General features: G+C 35.6%; 1 protein-coding gene across 1 annotated transcript; it reads left to right on the top strand.

Moving 5' to 3' along the window:
* The first annotated feature begins 510 nt into the window (after window positions 1-510).
* LOC124434465 (methionine aminopeptidase 2B-like) lies at window positions 511-11,964 on the top strand. The gene is made up of 14 exons (XM_046984368.1): window positions 511-1,231; window positions 1,313-1,393; window positions 2,832-2,936; window positions 3,970-4,063; window positions 5,468-5,567; window positions 6,047-6,102; window positions 6,591-6,646; window positions 7,333-7,458; window positions 8,087-8,181; window positions 8,898-8,994; window positions 10,175-10,278; window positions 10,587-10,702; window positions 11,347-11,437; window positions 11,686-11,964. Exons 1-14 carry the CDS (start codon window positions 1,081-1,083, stop codon window positions 11,845-11,847), a joined length of 1,434 nt encoding a protein of 477 aa, XP_046840324.1. The 5' UTR covers window positions 511-1,080; the 3' UTR covers window positions 11,848-11,964.
* The last annotated feature ends 2,732 nt before the right edge of the window (window positions 11,965-14,696 follow it).

Here is a 14,696-nt window from a genome sequence, read left to right as displayed (position 1 = left end):
TTTTCGAAGAATTTTTACATTTATAAACTTAGTTATCCTTTAGCGAACATATTTGACGACGTGAAAAAGTAATGGCTATATCTCGTGGAGTCTTATTTCTCGATCACTGTTTCCATGTCAACTCACATATTTTATTTTTTCATTCAAAAAGGAAAAGTTTCAGCGACGTGTTTCAAATAGATTACATCAAGTATTTGCTACATTGGACCAATATAGTAAAACTTTTCTAAAGCGAAGCATTTTCATTAACCACGCCAGAGGGTTTTTTTCAAAGGTTCAACATCGAGGGCTCTCTATTACTACTGCTTGGGGGCTCTCTGATATAAATTACTACTACCAATACTACACATCTAATACTTCCCTCCCCTCCATAGCCAATAACCCCCCAGCTAAAATAAGAGTGACATAGCCAGATAATTTGGGTTAAGAATTCTGGATTTTGGTAAGTGGCAAATGTACAGTTATAAGGCAGAGCCAACGACCCTTTTCTACTGTGTCCGTTTGGTTCATTAGTTTAAGTTCTCGTTGTATTGAAATAATATAATTGGAATCTGAAGTTGATGGGTGATTTTGTTTCATGAAATTTTGATTGAGTTCAGAAGAAAGAAAATTTTATTGTAAAAATGTACATGCTACGGAAAACAATATCTTGTAAACTCAAAGTATGAGCTTGCGATGGTATTTTGGCTTTATTCCAAAGTCGTCACATGATAAGACAATTTTACTAGTTTGCTATCATTCTGTGTTTGATTCCATAATCTAGAAGAGGTTTTATGTATTCTATGTATAAAGCTTCAAGAAATAACAGGACATTTAGGAATTAATGTATTTGAAAGTGTGAAGAGCGCTTTGTCAGGAGTGATTTTCAATCTTTACTTAAAGTATCACTGTTGTTGAGGTTGTCAAAAAGATTGTTTGTTATTATTAGCAGACAACTGGAAGACTTTTATGAAAAGAATGAATAAAACTAGTTTGCCGCTAAAGGTTTTAGAAAAAGAAAATTTAAAATCTAAAATTCCAATCTTCCACCATGTTTTTCCAAATCCGTCACGTGGTTTGTAACGCTATGAAGAAGTAAACATGGCCGCCACTGAAGTGGAAACAATCACGAAAGACCTCAATTTAAACGAGGAATTGGAACAGTATGCGGAGGAGAAGGACGAGGAAATATCACGAAACGGTGAAGCAACGTCTTTGAAAAAGAAGAAGAAGAAAAAAAAGAAGAAAAAAGGTTTGGGCAGTTCGAATTAAAGCTTTACATTGCACGTGTGTACAAACTATGAATTCGAATCCTGTCACTTTGATGATTTAGCTGCTGATGCCGGAGTTAATGGTGAAAGTGTGAATGGAGTTGTAGGCAAAGAAGAAACAATCAGCAATCACATAATGAATGGTATTTGTTTTAAATTGATTTTTTTTTCATTTGAAGCATTGCCTATTGAATCGTTATGAGTTGAATGACGTTTTTAATTATTACGTAATCTTACAAACGGAGAGAAACGGTTTTATGAAACAATGCATGATATACCCCAGTATGAAATAGCATACATTATATGATTTACCTTTTTAATCCAATATTTTGATGACTTCATTGACTAAAGAATGTAAATGTAATGGATATTTTCTTATGAAAACCTTTATAAAGTTGGGTAACTCTCTGGTGTTGAACTTTGGCTAAGTTCATAGATTTTTGACTGCTCTTTTACCAGTCTGGAAAGTATGCTTTTTGCACACCAGATAATTTTTTTCCTATTATATTTGCCACACACCAAGCACATTTATAAATAGAGAGAGCCATCATTAAGTTTGTCATTAAAACTGAAGTCAAATACAGTCTAATGCTGTAAAGTGATGTTATTTATAGGAGAAACAAACAATTTACGAGTAAACATTCGAATATTCGAATCAACAAAGACAAAATTTCAAGTATTTCACAAACACATATATAATATTCATCATACTATTTTGGATTGCTGTTTGTGTTGCTCCATCAGCACACCAATAATTTCATTGTGCACACCGGACATCTTGTTGAAAAAGGATATACTTTCCAGACTGGCTCCTTTACTTAAATTTATCAGTTTCCCTTTCCCAACATAAATAACCTGGTATAGCCAATGCTGAAAGAAGTATTTTTACAGAACCAGTTCACTTATAAAGTGTACTAGTTGCTCAAGCAGTTTTTGAAATTGTTCAAATCCCTCTTCAGACAGTGGCTTAGGCAGCCTGCAAATTTGGTTCTGCTATGTTAATTTTTCTGTGTTCACTCACTGTAAAAACCACAGATTACTAGAAAAATGAATAATGTTTATTTGACGTTTTGGGCATATTTTCTGTGGTTCCTTAATTTCCTCCATATATGGAGTTCTTTAATGAACAATTAATTTATTATTATAGGATACTGTATTATTTTTTCCGGAAAGGGTTTATTTTCTTCTCAGGCAGTCTTGTACCTTCTTAGACAGTTGATTTTCCCAGGCAATTTTAAGCAGCATCTCTTTTGCTTTTATTGCATATTAGTGGGTAACTTGAGACAAGAGCATTTCTTTTGAATGAGATATTTTCCATGGACCATTCACAGTTAGGACTAGGTCTTACAGTCATTTCTGTTTGTACAAATATTTTTTTGCTCATGATAGTATTTTTCAAGAAGTGTGGTTTCATGTGATGTTTGTAGCTTCCTCCCATGTTCTGACACTCAACAGGGCTTACATTATTATGTTGGTTTTTTTCTCAGTGGCAAGGGGTTGAATTCAAATACTAAATTTTGAATTTTTAAAATAAATTTTTACTGTTAAGTAGCAATAAAATCTATTCTCATCATGTTTTAGGTGATGAAAATGACAAAGAAAACCATGATATTGAAGATGATGCAAAAACCACAGCCAATGAAAGTAAGAAAAAGAAAAAGAAGAAGAAGAAAAATGGAAACACAGGTTGGTATCTCTTATTTTCTTTACACGTGGAATAATGTGTTACCACTTGGTAGCATTGTTTATATATCAGTCTTTTAATAATGCTTCAACTGCTGCATAAAATTATTTATGTCATTCATTGATATCCCTACTACCATTTTATGTCGTGGTAAATATTTAATGAGATGGTATTGTTAACCATTCATAATATTCCATTTTTTATGTTATGGTTGCATGGTGTAGATCAAGCTTGTTGAGCATAGTTTATCTACACTTCAGCTCTTGTACATAGAGATATGTACTCTAATCGATAATATATTGAACATTCATTAATATTTAACCTGAAAGGTTTTGGTATTTGGCCTTTGATGGTTTTTAGTTAGAGCAGAACAAACTTCTGCTTTTTCAGCTCCAGCTCTGGCCTCTTGTCAATTCTGAACTCTGGCTTCAAACTCTGACTCCGGCTATTTTATAACTCAAATATATGCTTGTGGCTGGTTAATTAGTAAAATTTTATTTGTGAAGTTGAATTTCCGCACTCTGACTTTCAATCATAAATTAGCATGTATGAATGCAATCTCGTATCATGCTTTTTCATGCATAAAACGTTTTATTTTCATGTAAGTTCTTTAGTTATAGCTGATAGTTATCATTTGTTCACACAAAAAGTTTTTGGTTGGATACATTTATCAAAGTCTTACACTGTAGTATTTTGCACCACAAACAACTGTTCCCGGAGTTTTGCCAGGAATGAACAAACTCCAGCTCCAGGAGGCAGTAATAGCAAGTGCTCCAGTTCTACAGTGCACAGCACTACTTTTAGTTTTGATATTAGTATAGAATTTGGTTATGTGGTGACTTCATATCAAATATATGTAAACAACATGAAGTGTAGGATTCTCATGTAGTTCTGTATAGTTATATAAGGAGACATCAACCAGTTTGATTTGAATGCTTTCTTATCTGCTATTTTTTGTTGATGTTTTGCATTTCATGCCTTGTGTTTTTAGCATTTTAATTTGTTTATTTTTGTTTATTGCACCACCTATTATAGCTGCAACACAAACAGATCCACCAACTGTTGCAATCAGCGACCTTTTTCCAGATGGAAATTTTCCAGTTGGTCAAGTTGTTGACTATGCAGACAAGTAATTTATAATTATTGTACATTGTTTTTATACTGAATGATTTTATGGTGATTTACATATTCTTTGACTTGAATCGTAGGCGGCCCAGAAATCAGTTAACATTTTTTATACACATCATCTTTTTGTAAATATCCTCTTTATTCATATCTGTGGGCAATGTTTGTCATCACGTGCCCAATAGTCATTGGTCACGCGTCGGTTACATGTATGTATATTTTGACAAGGTAAACGACTCTCACCAACAAATGAACGGTCGGTTTCACAAAACGGTAAATATCTCATGGCAAGAAAAAGAAACACAATAAAGACACAATAAAAACACAGCACAATAAAAAAACAGCACAATAAAGACACAGCACAAATGTGTTTCTATGCGTCATGAAACACGCGAATGTCTTTAGGATTGGTGGCAAATGCACTGTACTCCGTCAAAATAAAGGACTGTAACACAATTCATACGTGAAAGTCACGCATGATCAATCACTATTGCGCACGTGACAAACATTGCCCGCTATGAATATATTTACATAAATTGATTGTAAATGGTTTGAACCCGGAAGTATCGTTACATGTTTGTTGATGTAGATTGTCCAGGTTAGTATAGTCCTGAGAAGGACTGTTTTTGTTATTGTTGACTGACGTTTCGACAACCTTAGCGGTAGTCATCTTCAGAGTCAAATGAGGAGTAAACGTCAGGCTAGCCGTATTTCTTATCTGGTTCTTACGTCATTGTATTGTGTGTGCAGGAAATGTGTGTACACCCACAAGAACCAGATAACAAATACGGCTAACCTGACGTTTACTCCTCATTTGACTCTGAAGATGACTACCGCTAAGATTGTCGAGACGTCAGTCAACAATAATAAAAACAGTCCTTCTCAGGACTTTACTAACCTGGACATACATCTACAAACAAGTAATAAATTGATTGTATAAGAAACTTAAACTGATTTCTGTGACGTTAATAATCTGATGTCATTACCGAGAGTCCTTTGTGGATCTGTCTATTATATGTTGAAATCTGGTTGAATGGATGTAAATGGTTCAGCTTGAAATCCTTATCAGAGGTGATCAGATGTTGAGAATTGAGCTCTTAGCTACATGCTTATCTCGTGCCTTATTCAAAAGTGATTGAAAGTTGAAACTTTTGTTTCTAATTACTCCACCTTATTGTCTTCATCAAGAGTGATGTGATACTGGAACTTGAGTTCTTATATAGTCCAGTGTTGTGTCTTCATCAGGAGTGATCTGATGTTCAAAACTTGGGTTCTTATATACTCCAGTCTACTGTCTTCATCAGGAGTGATCTGATGTTTTCCTTGAGTCATTATGTTTTTAAAACGTTCGTCGTTATCAAGGGATATTTATTTTTACATGAAAATCTTTATCCTTTAATTTTTATAGTAATTTATGGCGTGTGACGAATGAAGAAAAACGTGCGTTGGATCGTTTACATCTTGATCTTTACAACGATGTAAGACAGGCAGCGGAAGCTCACAGACAGGTATGGTACTCGTGTGTATAGTACTAGTAAAAGTGCAGGGAAAGAAGTTCTATAGATAATCAAATAGATTTTAGGAACATTTTCAGTATATTTAATAGCTCAAACATTTCATTTTAATGGGCCTTTTTCAGGCGTTAAACTACGTGATTCAGATGACGACGTGAGAACACGCTCACTTCGTAAAGTATAAACTTTCAACGGAAAATAGTGTCCGACCAGTTCTACTTTTTAAGCGTTTATTGTTTACGATTAATTTGTAACATTGAAGCTATATCTTCAATGCATTTGTTGTCCTGTGTGCGTCACTTCAGGCGCTGAGCCATCCACTTCTAGTTTCGAAAAGCCCACGAAGATAACATTTTCGTTCTATGAAGTTTATTTTAAATGATGTTAAAATCGATTTAACAAGTCATTTTCGTGATCCTGATATTGACAATTTAAAGATAATTGTTGCTTTAATCTAGTGGTAAATTTTATAGGTGAGAAAGTATGTACAGAGTTTTATCACTCCTGGACTGACTATGATTGATATTTGGTGAGTTTGGCTTCGTATGTACAGTTTATTTCTGGTGATGGATCCATCAAAATTTGGTGGAAGGAGGATCAGATCATTTTCACCTAGCTTAACCCACTGTGGGATGGATGTGTATTTCCCTGCATCCACCATTTTTTTATTTTTGTTTTTCTTCATCTTGCTTTGTAAGTTGTTCATTTTCACTCAAAACTCAAACTTGATGTTCTGTTGCAAGTTCTGTTTAGGATTATTGCAAGTAAATATAATTGATCTTCGTATACTTAACTTCTTATAAATCAATGTACTTGATGTTATTATATTTTTGCCATATTCACGTACTTTTCGGTATAATTGAGCCTCTTCATGTAATTGCCGTAGCTAAGGTGTAGCAGGCCATTTTTTACCGATGTTGTAATTCAATGTATATAATTGGCGATGCTCAGTTAACAAATAAACCAACCTACGTATACGTAGATGTTTTATGTTTATTATTTTTTTTAATATTTCAGCGAAAGACTGGAAACCGCCTCTCGAAAACTGATCAACGAAAAAGGTCTTGAAGCAGGTAGGGTATGATTTGTTTTGTATTTCGTACCTACATTTACAGCGTTGATATTTCGAAACTCTTTGAAAGCTATTTAAGGATATATACGTATTTCGAGTCTTAAGTGCAGTCTTGTACTGCGTGGCACATATGCAGTGTTGTAAATTTTTGCTTTGTTTTTGCGCACTTTAGTTGGTCGTTACAGATTTTTTTTATTGTTATTATAGACCTTTATAAAATAAAACAATAAAACACATGCACTGATTGGTCTAGAGCCGTGTTTGCATCAGCAAGTGCAAAAGAGATCTGAGCTCAACCATCAAATCAATGAATCAATCAAAAAATTTGCAAATCGATCATGAATACATTTTAGAGGAAAAATTAAAACGTTTCTTTCAAGTTTGCCTGTTTCGCATTATTTTATTTTATAAAAGAAATAAAAGATGTTTTTCGTGTTTGCACTGGCTTATGCAAACCCGGAGACGTTTGTGAGAACTCTCGGGCAGGTGCAACCCTCAACCTTCGGTCTCGGGCTAGCACTGATCTGCTCTTCAGTTCTTCCAAAGGTCTCTTCGGCTTGCATAAGCCTGTGCATACACAGTAAACATCTTTTATTTCTTAATTGCTCTGTTATTATAAATTATTGCAATATTATCTCGTTTTTAATCATGTCTGAATTTCTTTAATGTATACGCTATATGTTATAGGACTTGCGTTTCCCACGGGTTGTTCTCTCAATTATTGTGCCGCACATTATACTCCAAATGCCGGTGATAAAACTGTTCTCCAATACGACGATGTCTGCAAGATTGACTTTGGAACGCACATCAATGGTGGGTCTTAAAATAGTGGAACGAGTTGATAAAGTGTCTAACAAAAAATGGAAAATTTCAATGCTCAGTCGTTTTTATAAGTGTTTAATTGTTCAAAACTCCTTAAGAGCCGTTATATATGTTTGTAGGAAAGTAGTTTTATTTAGACGTAAAGCTAATTTCGTTATAGCTCTTGGGCCAGCTGCACGAAATCAGGATGACGTTATCCATTGGATAGCAAAAATCTTCAAACTTGTAAAAAAGGTGTTTATGTTTTTCTTACGGCTAAGAAATTTCGTAATCTTCGAAACAATATTTTCTTTCAGTGATTGTTCGGTTCGAATCTTATACTTTTTACTTTTTAAAAGGTTTTATAAAAGTTTAAAAAACTTGCTATCCAATGGATAACGCTGTCAAGGCTTCGTGCAGCCGGCCCTTGTTAGCTACTAACTATAGGTATAAAAAAAATTCCCGCTCTTTTTTTGTCGTATTTTAATCATGTGTTTGTTTACCAATCACAACACATCTACATTACATCTGTATTAGATACAGCGATGTTTTGTTGACGAATCTCATTATCCGAATTAGTCATGCTAGTCGTTTCGTCCATTGTATTTTTACACTCGTTGGTTTTCGTTGACACACGTAGGACGCATCATTGACTGTGCATTCACAGTCGCCTTTAATCCTGTGTACGATCCTCTTCTTAACGCTGTGAAGGACGCCACCAACACTGGGATTAGGGTGAGCAAACCAGCTGAATACCAGCTTTATTTGTATGTCATAGTTACTGATCTGTAGCTACATTACTTGGATACAGCATGTCGTTTACATTAATCAATGTTTTGAGAATGATTTTCAAAACTTAGAATGAAGTGCTTTTAAAATTTACATTCCATAGGCTAACATCCGGGGATTTTCATATTTTTTACAGGGGTGTTGCTAAAAATTTTAGGGGGGGTGAGCTGCTAAGAAAGTGACGTAAGACAATCTAAGGGTCTAGAATTTAAGGTGGTTTGATAGTTCAACTATCAAAGGTTGTGTGGAAAGTTGAAATTTTGCCCTGAAAAACTCAGTTAAACCCTTACTACTGATTTGCTTTATTAAAAAATTGCTGGGGGAGAGTTAAAATATCTCTTGGAGAAGTGAACAATTTCTTTAAGGGGGTGAAATGTAATGTCTGGGAGTGACTCCCCACTGCACACACACACACACACCCCAAGTAAATCCATTCATGATATTTATTTTATTATGAGTAAATGATAGTGGGAGATGTTTTCATACTTTGGGGATAAAGATTAAATAACACGTGGGACTTCAGATGATAACGACTAGTCGATTAACTGATCACTTGGAATATATGTAAATGTATTTCAATCATGATTATATTACTTATATGAGCATGTTTTCATTCGTAAAGATCAGTTCACTTGTTCAAGTATTCGTGTGTTGCGTTCTAGGAAGCTGGAATTGATGTGAGATTATGCGACATTGGTGAATCGATTCAAGAGGTTATGGAATCTTACGAAGTGGAAATAAATGGCAAGACTTATCCTGGTAAGATATCTCGGTGAATTCGAACTTTCACTTTTTTTTCAATTATAGCTTTGAAGTTATTGTTCATCAACTCTGACCGCTAAATTGTCACTTTTTCAAGCCTAGGAATAACTTTTTACATTGTGCGGCATTTTGTGATTGTATAAAAATACATCGTTAGGCAAAGAGCTATTATTTGAACCGGCAGTCAATTGAATAAGGCGTTTATTTTTCGAAGGTAACGAGATTTTATTATAACAAAGACATATGCACTAGTCACTCTATTGCGCTGGAAAAATCATTTGGAAAATGCTTTTTTGATCATTTAAACATACGTATACTATGACTTTAATTTCACATTGAATAGAATCAAGCGGAAATTTCGTGCGCTCCGGTTCTGTTTGCACTCATTTAATGGATAGTTTCGCGTAAATTTCCCGGGGCGCTTTTCAGCCAGTTTATGACTTATTAATATTTTATACAACTATTTGTACCCACAGCCATGTAGTTGCAAGAGTTAGGACGCGTACTGTTGTCTGCATTTTGCATTATCAAGGTGATTGGGTAGATATGGTAGATATGGTCACATGGGCACCCAGCCGCTATTTTTGTTCCAATAGGGTAGATATGGTAGATATGGTCACATGGGCACCCAGCCGCTATTTTTGTTCCAAAAGTGCAAATTATAACCATTTTTTACATAGGAGATAAATTATAAAGAAATGTTTGCAATGATTTTATGTTGCGTTACAATAGTCCCAGTCAAAGCGATGAAGAATAGAAACATACGCGCTCCTTGTGGCAAAAACAGTATTAAAGGCGTATAAATTACATTCACTGCATTAAATAAATGTTTTTCTATTATTATGACGTCTATTAAATACTGAATTCTAAATGTAGGGATCGCTGTCTATTCATGAATAAGAAAATTCAACAGAAAATTTGTCTTTCCACCATTTAATGCTTTATATTTGTTGGCTTTTGGAACAAAAATAGCGGACGCTAAGGCAACTTTACTTCCGGTGTCCCAACTCTCCTAATATAGGGCTCTGTGTGTACCCTGTCAATTATTTACGCGACTTTAAGGGCATCTTTAGATTTCTTCGTATATTGTAATATTTTATCGTTTATGTAGCCATATACTGCACTATTTGCGTGTATTTTATAATTCTTATTATAGTTGATTATTGTTATTTTCTAGTGAAGGCAATCCGAAATCTTAATGGTCATTCCATAGGTCAGTACCGTGTTCATGGTGGCAAAACGGTACCCATCGTCAAAGGTGGAGAAGCCATCAAAATGGAAGTACGTATGTGTAATCTATGTTACATCCTGGTCACGTGATGTCCTCATCAGGAATGATGTAATATTTGAAATTCATTAAAAATTTATTCTTGTGCACTGCATACTGCAGCAGTTATCAAATGTGACCTGAGTAAGGTGTTTTTACTATCTTCCATGTTGTTAGAAAATCCATATAGCTACGTAGCGAAAAGTATTTATGTTGATTTCGTTTTCTGTTGAACACCGGCTCTTTAAAGTAACCTAGCAACATGGCCGCTTTGACGTCACATGTAAACATGCCATAGGCATAACTTTCTGTGTTGTTATAGGAAAACGAGTTTTACGCGATAGAAACATTCGGGAGTACAGGAAAGGGTTATGTTCGTGATGATATGGAATGTTCGCATTACATGAAGAACTTCGACGTGGGACACGTACCGCTGAGGTATACATTGCTTTTCGTAACTTTATGAAAGTTGTAGCATAATTTAAGCATATAACGCTAGCATTGGTTGCGAAAGATAAACAATTTCTCATAACCACGCGACTCAAAAATTTATATCTTGATAACCTCAAACATGCTGTCGTGTATTGAACTTTCCTATTGAAGAGTCTTCGCACAAAAGCGTCGAATCTGTTTTTTTGAAGAGCAATGATGAAACCATAGCCAGCCTGCAAGTTTAACGCCTGTATTCTAAAAGCTCACTTCACTAAGTGGAAGGCTCAAAATCACCTCTTAACTATTCGAAGACGATGTTTTTACTCCGTGGATTGCTTGAATTGAAATATTTAGCGAGAATATTTCCATCGATGGAGAAATTAGTTTACCATCAATTAGTGGGAACGCGATTTCAGTATCGCATTCTATGATTGTGTGTAATAGAGAGCTTTTACAATACAAGCGCTAGTCATGCTATGTAAATTTCAATTCATGGCTATCGTTGCTTTTCATTTCTTTAGAAATCTCTGTAATGTCCTCCGTACGTGGACACCTAAAATTTACACAGCAGGACAAAATTCGTGGGTTGGCTACGCCACGCGTTTGTTTGAATGTTTTTATATTTTTTCTAACGTTCTTCATTCATGCAGATTACCTCGTGCAAAACAACTTTTAAATGTGATCAATGAGAACTTTGGCACCTTGGCTTTTTGTCGAAGATGGTTGGACCGAATAGGCCAGGTAAAGTTGCCAAACCTTAATCATGGAGATAGACTGTATTTAGGTCTGACAAATTTATGATATGGGGGGGGGGTGAGGAGAGAAAAAAGTTGAACTCAACAATAGCATACTGCACAATTCACTATGTAAAAAAGGATACGAGGAGGTGAAGGAGGACTGAAACTAGCTGTGATATCTAAATTATTTCTTGTGCACTATATGTTGATGGAATAGCACATGTTTCAATAATAAATATGATTAATTTTTAGACAAAATATCTCATGGCTCTAAGGAATCTCTGTGATTCAGGATTGGTTGATGCCTACCCCCCTCTATGTGACATCAAAGGCAGTTATACTGCACAATTTGAACACACGCTGGTGTTGCGACCCACAGTCAAGGAAGTATTAAGTAGGGGTGATGATTTCTAAGCCCATTACTACATTTACCGTAGTAATCAGCTTATTGTCAACTACATTTATCGTAGAGAAATTTAATGAATGTGTATATTGTAGGTGAAACGTGAATATAAGTTTTGCCAAAGTTGACCATCACGCAGTGTTTAAATATATATGCTAGAGGCCTGCTTTTTACACTCAAAGTTGACCATCAGTGTTTGAATATAAAGGCTAGAGGCCGGCGTTTACCCTCAAAGTTGACCATCAGTGTTTGAATATATAGGCTAGAGGCCGACTTTTAACCCTCAAAGTTGACCATCAGTGTTTGAATATATAGGCTACAGACCGGCTTTTAATCCTCAAAGTTGACCATCAGTGTTTGAAAATATAGGCTAGAGGCCGGCTTTTAACCACAAAGTTGACCATCAGTGTTTGAAAATCTAGACTAGAGGCCGGCTTTTAATCCTCAAAGTTGACCATCAGTGTTTGAATATATAGGCTAGAGGACGGCTTTTAATTCTCAAAGTTGACCATCAGTGTTTGAAAATATAGGCTAGAGGACGGCTTTAACCCTCAAAGTTGATCATCAGTGTTTGAAAATATAGGCTAGAGGACGGCTTTTAACCCTCAAAGTTGACCATCAGTGTTTGAACATATAGGCTAGAGGACGGCTTTTAATCCTCAAAGTTGACCATCAGTGTTTGAAAATATAGGCTAGAGGCCGGCTTTTAAGCCTCAAATTTGACTATAAGTGTTTGAAAATATAGGCCAGAGGCCGGCTTTTACCCCTCAAAGATACTTGGGAAATATGACAGAGGGGTGATTCCACGAAATGGGATTCCTTCAGTGGCGTTGCCAGTCTGCAAGTTCTTTCGTCTATGTAAATTTCAGATCATTAGCATTAGTTATTTCTTAAAAGTAAACGGCTTCAACCCAGGAGTATCGTGACATGTATGCAAATGTAGATCGTCTAGGTTAGTAGAGTCCTGAGAAGGACTCTTCCTGTTGATGTTGACTGACGTATCGACAACCTTAGCGTTAGCTTCAACAACAGGTGATTGGAGCATTTGCTTGGCAACGGCTTCGTCATCAACATTTGCCTGACAATGTTTACATTATCAACATTAACTAAACAACGTTCCCATCATTAGCATTTACTTTGCAAATACCAGATAACAAATACGGCTAACCTGACGTTTACTCCTCACTTGACTCTGAAGATGACTACCGCTAAGGTTGTCGAAACGTCAGTCTGCATCAATACCAACAGTCCTTCTCAGTACTCTACTAACTTGGACGATCTGCATCCACAACATTTGTTAGTTCTTAATCGAGAAATATTTTGTTTTTACCACCATGTCACGTACCATGACAAAACTCAGTAACGGATCCAAGTTTTGGGTATACATTACTGCAGCTCATTTTTGCATATACTTAGCTACATTTCCAAATACCTTATTGGGAGAACTTGATTTGTGAGTTTTCTTCTTTAGAAATTCATAGCCAATAGTTTTGTTTTGAAGGTATTTTTAATTTAAACTGAGCACCTTTAATTTATCTTGACTAACGATGGTTTTGCCTATGAATTCATTCACGTCAATATTCTAAATATGTCAAAAACTGCATTGGTAAAAAGGGCATATTATGAGGATTTTGTTGCGATAAGATTTCGGCGGAGTTTCTTTTCGTCCGACAAGTAACGTGACCAGTGACACTATATACATTTGTTGGCGTATGCAACTGGATAAAGCATCCACGTGCAAAAAAATAACACTAAAATTGAAGCAGGAAGTTCGCTCGTTTGCGTATGTTTTATTCGTGCCACTTTACTTGGCACACTTTGGTAATATAAAGTCTCTTTTTTGTTTTTACTTCTTGAACAAACTTCTGAAAAAGAAAAAATACTATCAAGGAAGGCTTGTAAAGCATTTATAAAGGATCAACCAGCAGGCATTTCGCACGTAACCGGCCATTGTTTAAAGCACGAGAGAACTTGCGAGAGTATTTGTGATTTAATCCTTCGCTATAGCTGCAAATGTTGTTGAATAATTATTTTAGTAATAATAGTTGATACATGGATTTCTAAAAAGTTCCTTTGCTCGAAGTATTGCTTGTTTCAAAAGACAATTTCCTCGAATACCACCGTCGACCAATTCATTGCCAATTTTACTGGAATGTTAAAGTATGTTAGAGCATTTGAGGTAGCGAGCAAGACGTCGCAAACAAACCTTGTAATTTTTGTAGTCTTGGCTTGCCGTATCGAGCAGCACGAGATCTTCGTTTCTGCCGAGCCTTCTGGCAACAGCTCCCGCAACATTTTTCAAAAGACTTTGTCCGCTTAAATCACTTATGCTGCATTCACCAAACTGATCCTTTAGGGCTTTCTTAACGTTATCTTGTGAATATGATACAAGTGGGATGTTGGACAACCATAATATGTGAGATTGTAAACAGTGGCAACATGATTTTTCAATATATCTCTAGTCCTCTTGAGATACATCTGAATGCATTCGTTCACAGACATCGATCGCCTTTTATGATGGTCGTTTCCAACTTTATTTTCACCAACTAAACCAAACGCGATCAGAGCTCCTGTGCTGGTACCAACTATCACGTCGTAAACATCGGTGGGATGAATGAGATTCTGAACTTTATCCAAATCTTTGATGAAACGTTGTCGAACGGTTTGATCTTCTAAGATAAGTAAGTGGCCTCTTACCATTTTTTTCTTCTGCAAGGTTGTTCATTTTCTCGTCTAGAATCTTTACTTCCATTACACCTCGACTTCCTCCACCATCGAAAGACAATTTGTCAATCCTCTTTTCTGTTGAAAACATTTTTCAAACCTTCGCTAATTTTTTTTTTCAGACGGTTTATTCTAG

This window comes from Xenia sp. Carnegie-2017, unplaced genomic scaffold, assembly GCF_021976095.1.
Source record: "Xenia sp. Carnegie-2017 unplaced genomic scaffold, XeniaSp_v1 HiC_scaffold_14, whole genome shotgun sequence".
Taxonomy (NCBI): Eukaryota; Metazoa; Cnidaria; class Anthozoa; order Malacalcyonacea; family Xeniidae; genus Xenia; species Xenia sp. Carnegie-2017.
This window is presented reverse-complemented; position numbering and strand designations above follow the sequence as displayed.

What these genes read in the sequence shown, in the direction of transcription:
- LOC124434465 (XM_046984368.1), top strand. Translation starts at nt 1,081, where the DNA reads ATGGCCGCCACTGAAGTGGAAACAATCACGAAAGACCTCAATTTAAAC. An exon ending in CTGACTATGATTGATATTTG is followed by an intron (nt 6,103 to 6,590) that starts GTGAGTTTGGCT and finishes TTAATATTTCAG; the next exon opens with CGAAAGACTGGAAACCGCCT. An exon ending in GAGAAGCCATCAAAATGGAA is followed by an intron (nt 10,279 to 10,586) that starts GTACGTATGTGT and finishes GTGTTGTTATAG; the next exon opens with GAAAACGAGTTTTACGCGAT.